The sequence below is a fragment of the Triturus cristatus genome, chromosome 9 (assembly GCF_964204655.1).
Source record: "Triturus cristatus chromosome 9, aTriCri1.1, whole genome shotgun sequence".
NCBI classification, from domain to species: domain Eukaryota; kingdom Metazoa; phylum Chordata; class Amphibia; order Caudata; family Salamandridae; genus Triturus; species Triturus cristatus.
Window position 1 is genome coordinate 327,306,527 of NC_140592.1, and position 16,949 is coordinate 327,323,475.

Here is a 16,949-nt window from a genome sequence, read left to right on the forward strand (position 1 = left end):
ATAAAACATATGCACCTAAAGCACACAAGTCCTTATAAAAAGACCTATTCAGATAGTCACTTTCCTTTAAAAACACTAGGCTCGCACCCACAGTGTGTGAACAGGGTTCATCATTGAGGCTGCACATAATTGTGGGCTGTGGTTCACACTTAACCTTTACCTTTAAGAAGCTACTGTTTGAGGTCAAGACCATGCCTCTCCCTAAAATTCTAAACTTGCGCAGTGGAAGATTATTACATTAATTTTAAATTATATTTTATTACGATCTCGCTTTGCCAGCATTAAAACACCAGCATGCATTTGGTGGATTTATAGGATCCTCGATCCTATTTCAAAAGGTTGACACGTTTCTGCCCAGAAATATTAGCCACTCGGACTGACTGGGGCCTTTGTCAGGACAGTAAGGGCCCCTGTGTCATCTAAGCCAACAAAGGTCATTGTACAAAACAGGAACATAAAATCTGAGTCATGATAATTGGCCTGATCCTTGGGTTGATAGCCAAGCACAACCAATTTATGTGCTAATTAGATAGGGGGGGGCGGAGCATACTCTGACACCACTTGTATCTGTAGGTGGTAAGTTTTTGCTACTAAGAAATGGGGTGTTTTAAATGAGAGGCTTTGTATCCCAGTGAGGCACGCAAATAGTACATCTAAAAACGATCCAAATTGTATCTGATCAATATATATATATTTTTTTTTAATAAAAACCTTTATTTTCAAAAGTCAGGACACAGCTATTCAGCCGACAACCCGGAGGTTCGGCAGCATCGATATATAGAAACAGAGATGCGCCCCCAGTACCGTGAAAGGAGAAGTGCAAAGGTTCAATTTTAAGTAAACACAAAAACACACAACAAACCCCAGCAAGGCAAGAACACTGAAAGCCCATGGTGAAGCCCCCCAGGGGAGGCCGGACCCCACTCATCTACCAGTTACAGTACAGTGTAAAGAGGAAGAAGGGGGACAGCAGAGGCCAAAAAAGTCCATAAACCATACTGAGCTGGAAAGAAAGTTAGGAGGAAAGCTGTTCCTCGGGAGGATCCAGATCCGGGGCAAGACATATTCCCCCCCTGTATTGATTCCACCGCCCCCAGATGGCGTGCCACTTCCGGGGGCGGCCTCTAGCGCAATAGACCGTCTTCTCCCTTAACATACTCCAGTCCATATTTTCTTTCCACGCGGTCAATGTGGGGGGCCCCGCGGAGCCCCACAATCGCGCGATATCTCTTTTAGCAACCATGTTACCCAGAGTCACCCATTGGGTCTGTGCCGCATCGTGATCAGTGGGCCCCCAGACATTCAGGAGACAACACCGCGCTTCCGGCTGCATAGCAATGCCCGTCACCTCCCCCATCACTGCATGGACTCTCCTCCAGAATTCCGCAATGACACCACATTCCCAGATGATATGCAGGAAAGTACCCACCATACCACATCCCCTCCTGCTTAGGCCGTCCTCCGAGAATCCCATGTGAACCAGCCTTGGCCCCGTCACATACACTCGATGCAGTATTTTAAGCTGCACCAGCCTCAGACGCGACGGGATCGCGACCTCCTTAGGAGAGGAAACAGCCGACTGCCAATCCTCATCGTCCAACTCGAGGCCATCCCTAGTCCACTGGTCCCTCAGCCCCAGAAGCACGTCCGCCCGGACGTTGATCAGTTTCTTATAGATGAGCGAGATCGTGCTCTCGGGCATATGGCCATCAAGGACCCGGTCCTCCAAAGGAGAGGACTCAGGCACCTTCTCACCCTCTATGAGGACTGATCGGAGGGCGTGACGCACCTGAATATAGCGGAAAAACTCGGATGGCCCCAGCTCATACTCCTTCTGCAACTCTTCAAAGGACTTCACCTTCCCCTTATTCAGCACATCTCCCACCCTGGAGATGCCGATCAGGTCCCATTTATCAAACCCTTTTGTGTGCCAAAGCCTTCCCAGTCTCTCCGATTCAAACAGCGGGGTAGCGAGGGTGAGCCTATCCTTCCAGCCCAGCGAGTCAGTTGCCATCTTCCACACACGCACTGCCACACCAGTGGGCCCCATGAGGGACGAGTCTAGGGACCGCAAGTACAACGCCCTGTAGTAGTTACCTCCACGCAGCAACCACCTGTCCATGGCATACCCAGGGCTGAGGGCAGGGCCATAAAACCCATGATTAATCGCGCTCAGCTGGGTGGCCCAATAGTACCGTCGGATGTCTGGGAGCGCAATGCCCCCGTCGTACCATGGAAGCGTCAACTTTGCAATAGCTATTCGTGGCCGCCCATCCCAAAGCAACGTTCGTTGGAGGCCTTCGACCTCCCGAAAGTATTTGGCCGGAACCCAGTCCAAAGTATTCTGCAGTGCGTAGAGGAAGCGGGGAAGAGACATCATTTTAAACAGGGCCGCACGCCCAACGAGGGAGAGCGGCAGCCTCCGCCAGCCTTCAACATCCCGCCTCAGGCGTGCCAGGGGGGGAAGCAGGTTCTTCTCATAGCGCACAGCAGAGTCCATGGAGATAAAAATCCCCAAATACACGAAGCCCTGCTGAGCGACCTGTATCGAACATGTTCTAGGGATCGGTGGAGCCTCGCCACTAAGGACATACAAATACGATTTACTCCAGTTGATAACAAGACCCGAGTTCCTACCAAAAGATGTGAGTACGTCGCAGACCACTATAAGTGATTTCTTGGGTGAGGCAAGATACAGCAGGATATCATCGGCGTAGAGCGAAATACGGTCCTCGTGTTCAGGCGACCATCTAAGGCCCCGTATATCCGGGTGCCAACGTATCCACGCAGCCAGCGGCTCAAGGGCGAGGGCGAACAACAAAGGCGACAGGGGACAACCCTGCCGAGTACCCCTCCCAAGCTGAAACGGAGTCGACGCCCGACCATTCACCACCACACTCGCAAGTGGCCCCTCATACAGCAACCTCACCCAGCTCACAAAACCGTGGCCAAAGCCGAACTTGGTCAGCACGGCCCACAAATATGCCCATTCCACCGTGTCAAAGGCCATCGTGGCGTCAAGAGACGCCACAATAGCTGGTTCACGCAGCGTGCCCGCCCTGGCGATTACACCATGAAGGCGCCGAAGATTTAACGCTGTGTTTCGGTGCGGGATGAAGCCGGATTGATCTGGGTGGACCAAGTCACCGAGTACCCTAATCAATCGGGTCGCCAGGATTTTAGCCAGAACTTTCGGCTCTGCGTTAAGAAGTGAGATAGGCCTATATGAGGCGCACTTATCTCGGGGTTTGCCCTCTTTGTGTATAACCACGATCGTCGCCAGTCGCTGGTCCAACGGGAGGGTCCCACTCCCCCGCGCCTCCACAAACATGGCGCGCAGGTGAGGGGCGACCCTATCCGGAAACAGCTTGTACAGGTCGACCGGCAAGCCGTTCGGTCCCGAGGCCTAGCCCGAGTTTAACGCGCGGATAGCCCCCGCCACCTCGTCAACCGTTATGTTACCATCTAGATCGTCCCTATCTATATCGGAGAGACAGGGCAACTCGATATCACGGAGGAGGTCACACGAGTCCTCGGGCGGCCTATCCGATACTGAGGCATAAACCCTACAGAAATAGTCCGAGAAGCACTTTACAATCCTCTCAGGTTCCACAATCGCCTCTCCCCTCTCTCCCGTCAACTCTGGCACAACTCTATTGACCTGTTCTTTTTTGTCCAGCCAAGCCAGGAGTTTACCTGCCTTGTCCCCAACATCATACAAACGGCCCTGCTGTTCCCTACTGAGGGTCTTAGCGGCGTTCGTCACCAGGTCCTTATACTCAGCTTGCTTCAAGCAAAGCTCATGCAGTGAGGACTCTGTAACCTCCTCCTCCAGCACTCCCTCCAGAGCCGCGATCTCCTCCTCAACCTGCAGAACCTCGCCATCTCTCCGCCGCTTGGCAGCTACTACTAGGGAGAGGGCTTCCCCTCGGAGCACGGTCTTAAATGCTTCCCACAGCGACACTGCCGAGTCCACGGATCCCTGATTGTCCTTGAAAAAATTATCTACTTTCTTTACCAGCGCGCTGCGCATCTTGGGGTCTCGGAAATACCACGGGTTGATAGGGGCCACCCTTCCTCCTCCCTCCCGACCTAGATCCAGCCGGATCCACACTGGCAAATGGTCAGATATACCACGCGCCATGTGCCTCGCCTCGGAGACCAATGAGGCATGCGCAGCCAGAGTGAGTAGGTAATCAATCCTGGAAAGACTACCATGTGCCCCGGAGTGGAACGTGTATTGGCTCTGTGTGGGGTGCCGGAGCCTCCAGCAGTCTATCAGACCAAGCGTGTCTAGGAAGTCTGGAAGCCACTTCTGAGCCCCCCCTGTGTCTCTGGGCGGGTATCTATCCAGCAGGCCGGAGCCAACAGCGTTGAAATCACCTCCCACCACAAGCATACCCCCCGGGAGATCTAGCAGGGCCCTACCCAAATCTGTGAACGTGGAGGCCTGCAGGGCCGGCGGGACATAAACCGAAACTAAAACCAAAGTTCTTCCTTCCCACCGCCCCGCCACCGCCACAAACCTCCCCCTATCATCAACAATGGTGGAGTCCACCTCAAATGGTAGCGAGGCTCTGACTAGGATGCCCACACCCCTGGACCCAGAGGAGAATCCCGAATGTGCTATGAATTTATAACCCTTCCTTTTCAGAGCGTAGCACGTATTACCTATAAGATGCGTCTCCTGCAGCAGGGCGACATCCGGCATTGACCGTTTCAAGAATTGCAAAACAATCCCATGCTTAATGCGATCCCCCAAACCATTAACATTCCAGCTTATAACACTTAAACCCCTACCCCCATCCTCAAACGTAAAGAGGCCCACCCCACACCCGAAGAGCCACCATGGAACAGTCCTGGAAAGAATCACCATGCCTTGCAGAAATAAACCCCCCAACAACAAACCCAAAATCCCAGAGACCCCCCCCACCCTGCACCCCTGCTGCAGCTTACAAAGCCCCCCCAACTTGCAGTGTGCCTGTCGCCCTACAAAACCCAAAATCTACAAAAAGTACCCTAAGGGAGGAAAAGAGCACCCCTCGTCCTCCCGCAGCCCTCCGCATTGACTGCACTCTATTCAAGTCTTCAAATATAGCCAAATCGAGTCTGACCGGCTCCGAAAAATCAGCCCTGCCCATCCCGGCCACTGTCCCCATCCTCGGCAATGTCCTCCCCCGTCCGTCGCCGGGGCAAAGCGTCCAGCCATTCATCGGCCATAACAGGAGAGTCAAAGAAGAATGTCCGATCTTCGTGCACCACACGTAGTCTGGCAGGGAAGAGCATGGCATACTTCAGATCCCTCTCCCGGAGCCGCCTCTTCACCCCCAGAAAGCCCTGTCTCTGCCTCTGCACCTGCTGGGTGAAGTCCGGATAGAAATTCACCGACGCGTTCTGGAAGGGGACCGGGCCCGTCACCCTCGATGCTTGCAGGATAGCGTCCCGATCTCGAAAATGAAAGAGCCGAGCGACGATCGGCCTCGGTGGGGCACCCACCTTGGGCCTCCCGCCCGGCACTCTATGGGCCCTTTCAACCGCAAAGAACTTTCCAAGACCCTTAGGCTGCAGATGATTAAGCACCAAGTCCTCGACAATCAGGTCAACCGAAGCCTCATCCGAGGACTCCGGGACCCCGATGACGCGCACGTTGTTGCGCCTGGCCCGGCTCTCAAAGTCCTCCAGCCGGCGGGCGGCGAGATCACTCTCGGTCCTCAGCTTACGAACCTCGATCTGCAGTTCCGTGACATCATCGGTGAGGCCCGTGGTCTTGAGGTCCAGGGTCCTAACCCGTTCATTCGTTTTGCCCAAGTCCGCACGGATCAGGTTAACATCCACCAAGATGGCATCCACCTTATGCGCCAGGGCATCAAACTGTCTCCCAATCGAAGTCTGCATCCCTTCGAGCGCGCCCATGACATCCTGTAGTGAGAGCTCCGGGGCCAAAGGCGAGGCCGCCTTATGGGTATCCGGCGACTGGCTCAACCCACTCAGTGATCCCTTCTGCAGAGCATAGCGGTCCATACTATTGACTTGGGTATAGGCTCCCCGCCTGGTAGACTTAGCCTTCAGCCGATCCACCTCTGCTTTGCCCGACATGGTTGATACCAAGCAGGTCGGTTCAGATAAGACGGGTCCCTCTCAATGAAAGGAATCAGGAGTGATCAGTTCTGCAGTGGGCCACCAGAGTAGCCTGCAGAGCGTCCATAGGGTAATAAAGCCACCAAGAGCTCTCCAGGGGCAGGGCTGACAAAGGGAGAGAAAGCGAAAGTGAAAGGACGGGGACCTCCGTCCGACAGTTCACACCTCGCCTGGCCGTTGTTGTTCAACTAGAAGTCGGGCATCCTGCCAACTCTAGCCCCTGGCATCCCTCGGAGATAGGCCGCAATCTTCCGCCAGGCATAAGTCCGGTTCCCGGTGGGCGATCCGACCGCGGGTAGCATCAATCGCCTCCCTGACAGGTCATCCACACGATGCCATGCATACCGATAGGATTAGAGACAGGATAGTCGACGGAGGGCGCGAGGGTCTCGGGAGCTCAGAGCTCACGCGGCCATCTTGGTCAAGCGCTAGGCTCCTCCCCCATCTGATCAATATTTGACTTGTTACAATGATTAGTGAGCTTCAGATGTATATGAGTTCAGGGAGAGGGACCTATTTTTATCAGGTAAATTATACATATTTCAAATTATTGTTGACCACTAGTTCTATAAACATACTAGAGTACATTTCCATTACTCTGGAGCTAGATGTTGGGGTCTGCCGTTCATGTTTTTGTTGTTGTAGTATTTTTGTGAAACGCAGCACTTTTTTCTTTCTCGTGTTTTTGCACCTCGATGACTGCTTCTTGTTACACTCCTAGCACCTGGAATAGTATGGGATTACCCTCCTAAGTTGTGTGTGCTCCTGTCTCATTTCTATATGGAGTTTACCATTACTGGTGTCCTTTCCTTTTCACAGGCAGCTGTTTTGTGACTTTGGGAACGATTTTGTGGTGTATGATCCTAATGGAGCTGCTCCACTGACATCGCTGATTGAGGACATTACAAAGGTAAGATCATTGCCACGTCTTATAACGCAGATTATACTTTCACATGCAGACCCCCCCCCCCCCGTCTTCCCATTGGCCTGTGTTTTTGCTCCACATAAAATATTCATCGCTTCTCTTTGTTGGCGGATCACAAATCATACCCATACTTAAAGGGCTGCTAGTTTTACCTATTGACTTATTAAGGCCAAAACCTCTTAATTGATATTGATACAACAGAGTAGTTACAAAAACCTTTGGAAGAAGTTCTGTTCCAATTAATTGTTGGCTTTTCCACTATGCATGGATAGTTGCAGTTCTGCTCCCACTCAGAGTATGTTCTGGCTTCAGGGTGTGCACCAGGACATCTCTTGCACAGCAGGAAAGACACATTAAAAACAATTAAACAGGGTGTATCTGTTATTTTCCAATGTCATACTTCATTGGAGATTATGTTCAAGGCAGCCCCATGATATACTTCAAAAGCATTCTGCAATTACTGCACGAGGGGTGCCCACTTCTGAGGCAATGCCAGTTTGGGGCACGGTTTTCTAAGAATTGTATTTTTTTAAACATCTTTTTATTAACAAAACATAGCTTTCCATGTAAGGAGACAATACACATAGCAGTGGATCAGCCGAGTAGTGATACTGCAGTATACAGCAAATGTCATATCCCCAGGCCAGTAATAGTCTGAGGCACTGCCAGTGGACCCCCATCCCCCCACGGTACCCCAACAAACCACACCCCTCAATCAATTAATAAATCCCCCCTGAAAGCCATCCATGCCTCCCAGACCTTTCCTCATTTACGTGGGAACCCTCTGCTCTGACACCACTCAAGGTCCCTTTCCCATCCTTCTATCCATGGAACCTCTGCGGCCCCAAACAGTCTAGCTACATTTCGTTTGGCCACCACCCCGGCCAGCGCCAGCCAAATAGTAGCCCATTTGGGCCACACTACCTCCCCTGTCACTCCCAGGATAAACCATCTGGCGTCTAACGGGACCTCGGAGCCCACCACCTCAGACATAACCCGCGCAACGGCTTCCCAATACCTGTGTATCAATGGGCATGCCCAAAGGATGTGAAAGAACGTCCCTGTCTCATTGCAACCCCTCGTGCACTTGTCTTACCCAGTAAGCCCAATTCGGTGCTGCACGGTTCTAGGGACATAGGAACCATGGAGAATCCGGAGCTGAACCAGGCGAAATCGTGCCCTGACCGCTATCTCTCTGGGGCTCTGTAGGGTCTCCGCCCAGTCATCATCTACAAGGATCCCAACATCAGATTCCCAGGCTTCTCATAACGGCCCCAACAGATCGGGCGTGTTATTAATTAACTTTTTATATGCAAGTGTGATGGCCTTATCCACCATAGGATCGAGTAGGAGCCTATCTTCTAGCGGAGAATACTCCGGCAACCGCTCCCCCTCTTTGAGATGGCAATGCAAAGCATGCCTGACCTGTAAATATTTTAAAAATTCTCCCTCGCCCATCTGATATTCCGTATGCATGGCCGAAAAGTCGAGCATCTTCCCCTGTTTCCAAACATCCCCCAGCAGATGTATCCCAATGGAACTCCACTCACGGATGCCCTTCAGGCACGCGGTCTCCGACAAAAAGTCCCCCCCACAGCGAGGTTTGTTCTGTGAGCCTAGCTTCCCACCCCGTCATTTTCGTTGCCTTCCGCCACGCCTCCAGCACTGTCTCCGTGTGGGCTGGAAGCCCCGAGTTGCCCCTCCTCTTCCTGTACAGGGCAGCGAGATAGGTGCCCTTCCCCATGGCCATACGATCTACCCGATATACAGGTTCTTCAGTGGGGAAAAAGACCCACCCATTGATATTGACCAGTTGCGTCCCCCAGTAATATTTCCTGAGGTCCGGTATTGCCAACCCTCCCTCGTAAATCCCTAATTGCAATTTGCGTAGGGCGATCCTGGGGCTCCCTCCCCCCCACAGCAATGTGCGCTGCTCCGCTTCCACTGCATGGAAGAAACTCTAAGGAACCACGATGGGAGTATTCTGGAGCACATACAGCAAGCGCGGCAAGACTACCATCCTAAATAAAAGTGCACGCCCCATGAGTGACACTGGTAGGCCCCGCCAGTGGGCAACATCCTCTCTCAATCTGTCTAGTTGAGCATGGACGTTCAGGCGCTTAAAGTTCGCGTCGGATTTCATAATCCATATGCCCAAGTATTTGAACGTGTCCCTGAATGTCAGGTCTGCACAAGCCGATGTCATCACCGGTGCCTCCCCCGCAAGTACAAATACCAGGAATTTGTCCCAATTGACGCGATAGCCTTGATAATTCCCAAAGGTTCTAAGAATATGTATAAGCCCGTGGAACGTTTGTCTGGGGTGATGTGCATAGAGCAGGACATCGTCAGCATATAGGGAGATGCGCTTCTCCCAATCACCCCTGTATCATTACCCTGCACCGCCGGGTCGCTTCGCACCCATGACACCAATGGCTCAAGCGGGAGCGCAAACAGGATCGGGGACAGCGGACATCCCTGTCTAGTCCCTCTACCAAGGCCAAAAACTCGGGACATAGTCTCATTCACCCTAACCCGAGCCCTCGGTGCCATGTAGAGAAGCCGAACCCATGCCCGGAAGGTCGGCCCAAAATCAAACTTGGTCAGGACCGCAAAGAGATACTCTCATTCCACACTGTTGAACGCCATATGAGCGTCGAGAGACAAAAGTGCTGCCGGCGTGTCCGGGTGCTGTGACACCACGTGCATTACACCATAGAGGCGTCGTAGATTCAGCCTGGTGCTCCTATGGGGCATAAAACCAGACTGATCCGGGTGTATCAGGGATTGAATGACAGGGCCCAGCTGATTGGCGAGACCCTTTGCGAGCATTGTAGCCTCAAAGTTAAGCAGGGAGATTTGTCATTAGGGGCTGCACCTCTCCTGTGGCTTACCCTGTTTGTGAATCGCAACGATAGTTGCTATACGCAAGTCTTCAGGCAGTTGTCCTGTTGCACGCGCCTCATTAAACATCTGCGGTACAAAAGGGTGTGGTGATGGACGGAGCATCAGAACCAATCAAACACTCACACCCAGTCAACAGATCTGGGTTTGATCCATCACCGTTCTTGGGTGTGAGTGTTTGATTTGTACCGCTTTGTTCGCCAGAAGTTGGCAGGGTATGCTCAGACGTGAGTTCCTTGCTCACTTTGCCACTGGATTCAAGCAAGCCTGGCTGAAGACGGCTGAAATGCCAGAAACCGGTACTAGGAAGCTTCTTTACGGTCCAGGGAAGGCATGGCTTGGCAGTTCGGGCTGGACTGTTCCCATGAGGCACAAGGACACACTGATTTGCATATGGCCATGTCTGAACTGGGGTGGCAGAGTGGGCTAAAGAACGGTGATGGATCAAACACAGATCTGTTGACTGGGTGTGAGTGTTTGATTGGTTCTGATGCTCCGTCCATCACCACCCCCTTTTGTATCATTAAACATCTGCAACATGAACGGGGCCACCGTACCTGCCACATATTTGAAGGACTCAGCCGGGAACCCATTGGGGCCCAGCGCCTTACCGGCCTGCAAGTCCTTGATAGTCTTTTAAGAATTTTTAGGGCTGAGTTAATGTCTCTGATGTTTTTGTAGGAAGAGAGACAATATGTGCCAGGAAGTTCGGGTTCCTAACCGTTCTTGGTCTTATCATGGTGATTCTTGACACCCCTTCCTTCCAACAAAGCACATCCCTTTACTTTTATGTCTGGATCCAGTATGTGAAAGGAGAGCGAGAAAATAACTAGCTATGGCAGCCTGTAGACATTTAAAGAGAACAGAACCTGCTTGTTTTCATACCCCCTTCTTCCCTCTCAGAAATGTGACTCTTTGTTTTGCAAGAGATGTTTTAGTACCTGGCCTTTGGTCGGACGTCTCATTAGTCGGAAGCCTACAGAGATAAACTCCAGCAGTGGAAAATGTATAATCCTAATTACACAAGCACACAGGTGATTTATGTCCAATCACTAAATGTTGTGGTATTTAATTCTTATTAGATGTATGCATTACTTTGTATCCTAGTGCCATGCGGATACATTTCTTTAGTTAAATAGCCTTTCTGTTATCAGTTTTATATTATAGTATTGGCATAACCTCCTGGTCACAATATAGGACAGACACAGTTCCTATGGGTGTTCTATACTTAGCAGCAGAAACAAGCAATAAAAGTGCAGTAGGTAAAACCTATAGTAATATTGAAACCAATTTTCTCTGGCAGGACAATCCTGGTTTGGTGACTTGTGTAGAGCGACACATGTTCCAAGATGGTGATTTTGTGACATTTTCTGAAATCCAAGGGATGACTGAACTTAATGGCAGCAAACCCATTAAGATCCGGGTTGAAGGTATGTACTGCTATTCATTATTGTGCCCTGCATCCATGCCAGCCAGAGAATACTGACTTATTCTCTGTTTTCAATGTTTAGTCTTTTATGATTGTTGGAGATGATTTTTTAATTTTTATCTGACTTTATTTTATATTTTATCTTATATTTACCAATGTTTATCACTTAAAACCTATCCCCCATCACTTCATTATCCTTTGATGCATTTTAACTTGTGGTGGGTACGGTGAATTCTGTCTTTGTTTACACTGCAATGCTCATTTCCCTTTCAGTGGAGATTTACCAGTGTTTATAGGAATACACTTAACACAGTAAAGCCTAAACATAATGTACTGTTTGTACAACTAACTAGGGTATCTAAGGTGTCCATTGTATACAAAGGAGCAATGTGCCTGTTGGCTAGTGACCTGGGCACTCTGAATACTTTTTCATAGTTCTAGTTGACCCATGAATGTCTTAATAAACTGTAGCATTATTGGCAAATCGTCAAGATGCCAGGGTTGATGGCAGTGACTTAAGGACATCACAGGTAGTGAAATCAGGTGACCTTTATGACATTAAAGGGACTGAAATCAAGGGAATTTGATCCTTACAACATAACATGACCTTTGAAAAAGTACTTACAAGGGAGTTCCTGCCATACAGGCTCATTTCTTGCACAGTATTAATGATTTAGATTTTGGGATTTGAAAGGGATTTTGAGAGGCAGATTTATGGTAGGATCTCTCATTTCCTTTGCATGTAACACATTGCTGTCTCTTTGGTTAAAGAATGTTTAAGAAATACAAATAAAATGCAGGCTAAAAGGATACCTTTGTGAGGAATGTAAGTTAAAGTGGCCCATCCATAATTGTAACAGAATTTGGTTCACATGTGCAGTAGGAAAGCGCATTTAGTTTTAGAAAAAAAGACAGGGAATTGCTAATCAGTTAATATAAAGCTAAAAACAGGTATTAGCCCTATCAGCATTCAGCAGAATTGTCATTATGCATGATAAAACTGTATTTCATCATATCCACATAAGAAATATTTGCTTAACTAAAAATTCTATACAACTTTCTGGTCAAAAATATAATCACAGATTAAACATATATTTGTAGATTATTTATCCTATGCATGTCTTGAATTCAAGTTCTGCAATTTAAAAAACCTAAGACATTTCGGTGCCCAAGATGTTCAAGATCTGCTGTGTTTACACAAAATAATGTATTTCCTCATTTACTATAGAAATCTATAGAAATCTAAGATAAAACATTCCCATTGATCATGTGAATAGTTTGTGTATGGTGTCTTTTTTCAAACTAGGAAAGATAAAAGGATGTTATTTCATTATTCCATTTTACTGTATAATTTGGATTACTCACTCAGTCTTGTTTGAAACACACTTTGAACTGCATGAAGACATGCACACATCAGGGATTGTGAGAGCAGTACCCAAGTCACCGAAGAGAAAGCCAAAGGCGACACCTGATGAACACCCATTCTCTATGGGAGTCAGAGCCTTGTGCCACTTGTACCCTCTCACCTTGTTGTGAAAAGTGGAGATAGTTCTTGTTGATAGGAAATAACATTTGCACAAATAACACGTGCATATACATGTCTCTCAACCTCCATCACTTCTTTCTTTCTGTCATCTTGATTTTCCCTCGTATGGCTATATTGTGACCCCCCCCCCCACCAGCCACTCCAATGAGATCTTCTTCACTCTCGTCTGTCTTCCTCCTTGTGTCCTGTCTGATGCCCTCTCATCTTATGCTGCTCACTCTTTCATTTCTCTCTAGTCCTACAATCCTCATCTTTTATCATTCTTACTCTTCTGAAGATTTATCTCCTTTCCTTCTTTTCTATAATATTTCACACATACTTTCATTGATACACTGTCATTGCATCCTTTAATCTGTACCCCTTTACTTGCCAAATTTCTGCAATCCCAATCCTTGTATTTCGTATTTCATGTTCTTCCTATCTCTAGACATTTCCTCCTTTTCACCATTTCTTAATTTCGCTGCACTTGAGCGTTTGCCTTCTTCTCTTCTTTGCTTCACGTAATTGTCTGCTTTCCCCACCTTAATCATTTCATCCCTCTTCCAACACCTCTTTCTCCCCATTCTTCCTTTCGGTCTCCATAACATTTCTCTTCTTTTCTTTGTTTCATTATCTCATTTCCATCAATCACATTTTCCAATCATATGACATGTTTTAACTGTTTGCTGATCTTCCATCTTGTCTACCTAGGACGCCGCTCTTTTGAGATTATAGACACGTCCTCGTTCGCGGAGTATACCAAAGGTGGCCTTGTGACGGAAGTGAAAATGCCCAGTCAAATCTCGTTTGTAAGTGTTGAATATTTGAAAAACTTTGTAAGAAACATGAGAACATATAATTGCCTCCAAAACTGAATTGTGGACTGCATTTGCTATATCTTTATCACACACCAGAAGGGTGTGCAGAGGGAATACTGGAGACCCTGGTTCAGGCTTGTGCATCATTGTGGCTTTAGTGACTTGGCTGGTGCCTACCTTGTTCAAACATTTGTCTACTATCTATCTGTGTTTGATGATTCCTAATCATAAAAAATTTCAGTCTTACAAAACAGGACTGTTAAGCCTTCAAAGTAGAACAGCCACCCTACATGACAGCGGTGACCATAGCAGGAACAAAGTGGTATCAAGTGGATTTGCCTCGCTGACCCCAGCTGTAGGAGGGCCGCACATAGCTCAGATGAGTGACCGACTAATACCATTATCTAGTGGACAACATCAAATCACTCCCATGAGATAACTGGTTTGGATTTCAGCTGCTCAATCCAAGTCTCGCCTGCAGGAGAATACAACTACACCATTACCTAGTACTCATTCCTGATCTTACCATTAAGAGAAGACTACATCTCTAACCCATAACAATCGCCCAAGGTCTCGCCTGCAGGAGGCCTGGGATTAGATTTTGAGCCAGATGTTCACAATGACAATTCCAAAAGGGGCCTAACTCATTTGAAACCAGACCACAAGGATTTGGAAAGCCCTGCTTCAAGAATTGATTCAACCTTCACATGAAGAAAACTTGACATGGTTATAGCTCGAATCACTACTATGAACTATCTGATACCAGTGAACACCTTTTGAACTGGTGATATGTGGGGGGTCGTTAAAACAGGACATTTGGTGCTTTTTCGTAGATCCCTGTATCAATTTACCATTGGTTAAGATCATTTTATCTCGAACATGAGTTGTCCAGTAAGGGGCAGGTTTTTGGTAGAGTGTGAGTTGTTCAGTTTTTAGAACTGGTTTCCTTTCTGTACTGCTTTGTACCTGGAATAGATAAAACCAATACAATTATTTGTAAACTTCCAAGATGTTGAAATGCTAAAGTATCAAGATTTGGTTAAGTGACTGGTCCCGCGGGTAGAGGGAGTTGGGTAAGGGGTCATGGGCTAGTGTTCAACAGTATAATGGGCAGGCTTTGTGGTATTAGATGAAATTCAAGTGGACGTCAAATAACTGTGGATTTGGTGCTTTAATTAGAAGCAGGGATAGGTAAGTCAGTTATGGTACAGATATTCTGTAGATCACAGCATACCTGCAACATCCCATTGCAGAAATTAAAGAAGCCACATGTACCTGGAGGACAGAATACAAGTACGGATGAGGTATATCTTGACTACTAAACAGAGCTGAAGTGATGTACTAGGATGAAATTTATGACTTGAGTGAGTGGCATGCCAGTGTGAACATTAAATGGCCCACAATAAAGCATGTTAGTCAAGTTTGCAATCTAATGGCTTGTTAGGTCTCGCCTGTATGGTCAAAGACCCATTGTTTCCAATTCTTTAAAATATATACCTATAGTGGACTTTGGGTCAATCCATTGCTTATCATTGGCTTTTTGTCAGTTTAATTTGCTGCTTTTTATTTGGTGGCTTTCCTTCCTCTTTTTGTGTTTGTCCCTCCCTTGGAGCATAGTTTCTTTTCCATCCTTTTCATTGGATAACTTGTATCCTTCCACTGCTTCATGCCGGGAACCTCTTTCTTCTTTCACCTACAGAATGTCAAGAACGTGCATTTGATTTCTTGCTTTATACCTTATCTGTTGATTTTTCCCTCAAGCCCCCTTTCATGGCATCCTCCCTTCCTTTCAGCTGTTCTTTTACTTTCTCCTTCCACTCCTCCATTTATCCTCAAGCCGTCCTCTTACCTGTGCTCCATTCCCCCGCGCACCTCCCTTTTATGTTCTTTTTCAAGAAATAAAAAATTGAAAGTTCCAGAAGCTATAAGTCATCCACTTTCATGTATATATTTTTTTCTTATTTCAAGATTGGTGCCCGCCATCTTGGAATGTTACCATACCCACTTTACACTCTCCCACGCCCTCCAAAAAAACTCCACTGCTTTCTGATGAATGAGCACGCTGCTTTGCTGGGGCTTGTTTTTCTTTCATAGTCAGTGGGTTTAAGGCGAGGGCAGGAGTTTGATAGGCTCTGGATGGTGACCCCTGGTGCCATGGTTCTCTGCTTCAATACATTTCTTTCTTACTATCAAACCAAATTTTCCTCACCACAACACACCGCTAACCCAGAAAGCAGTTTATAGTTGTCTATACATACTAGTAAACAATTGAATAATGTATTGCTCATTTTATTTGCCAGGAACCCCTAAGAACATCTTTGAATAAGCCACAGATCCAAACAACAAATTATTTTAAAATGAAGGATTTTGCAACCCTTCATCTAGCCTTTCAAGCACTTCACCAGTTTGTAGAACAGGCCGGACATTTGCCGCGTCCCAGGTCACAGGTAAGACACCTCCTTTCTCTTTCCGTGTGTGAGATTTCTTCCTTGTCACGTATTTCTTGGTTGTAATTGGTGTATGCGTTCAAAAACTACCCACAGGACATTTCAAAGTGTAATTAAGCTTTTATTTCATTCAACTGTGGTATCTGGTTTACTAGTTTCTCAGATTTGGTGCCAGGGATATGTTGGTGGAGTGGCTGCTCAGTCCTCCTCATCAGGTTCAACCAGTTTTTAGCAATATGGACATTGATGATTATTCATTGAGTTCCTAACTATCTGTGTTGTCAATGAGGATTTTCCAGAAAGAATTTGGTTTATTAGAGGAATATGGGATTCACCATTGGTCAGTTGTTTCTGCCCTTTATGATAGGACCGTTCACAAGCTCAGGTTCTCATGTGGAGGGTTGGTGTTGTGGGAAATTGATACAGTGGTGGCTTGAGTTACGACACTTAGGTCCAGATGTAGGACCATTCACTTTTGCGAGTTGCAAATTGCGTTGAATTGTGACTCGCAATTTGCGACTCGCAAAAGTGAATGTACAGCAGTGTCTCAGACACTGTTTGCGATTCCCAATGAACTCACAAATTGCATAACCTCTTCAATATTCATGAGGCAAGCGCAATTTGCGACCCCATTAGGAATGGTAGCACTCCCAGGGATGGTGGCCTGCTGGGGTCAGCAGGCCACCATGTCTGTGACTGCTTTTTCAACAAAGCAGTTTTTTTTAAAATGCAGCCCGTTTTCGTTAAAGAAAAACGGGATGCA

The 16,949-nt window shown here is 47.6% G+C and overlaps 1 protein-coding gene across 2 annotated transcripts in view; it reads left to right on the forward strand.

Annotated features, from left to right (window-relative positions):
• Window positions 1-16,949, forward strand: part of LOC146797862 (ubiquitin-like modifier-activating enzyme 1) — a 1,073,449-nt gene that overhangs the window by 130,250 nt on the left and 926,250 nt on the right. For both annotated transcript variants that reach the window (XM_085625059.1, XM_085625060.1), the window contains exons 6-9: window positions 6,958-7,048; window positions 11,271-11,397; window positions 13,633-13,730; window positions 16,040-16,186. In XM_085625059.1, the coding sequence (XP_085481185.1) occupies window positions 6,958-7,048; window positions 11,271-11,397; window positions 13,633-13,730; window positions 16,040-16,186 (463 nt within the window). The remainder of the gene's footprint in view (window positions 1-6,957; window positions 7,049-11,270; window positions 11,398-13,632; window positions 13,731-16,039; window positions 16,187-16,949) is intronic.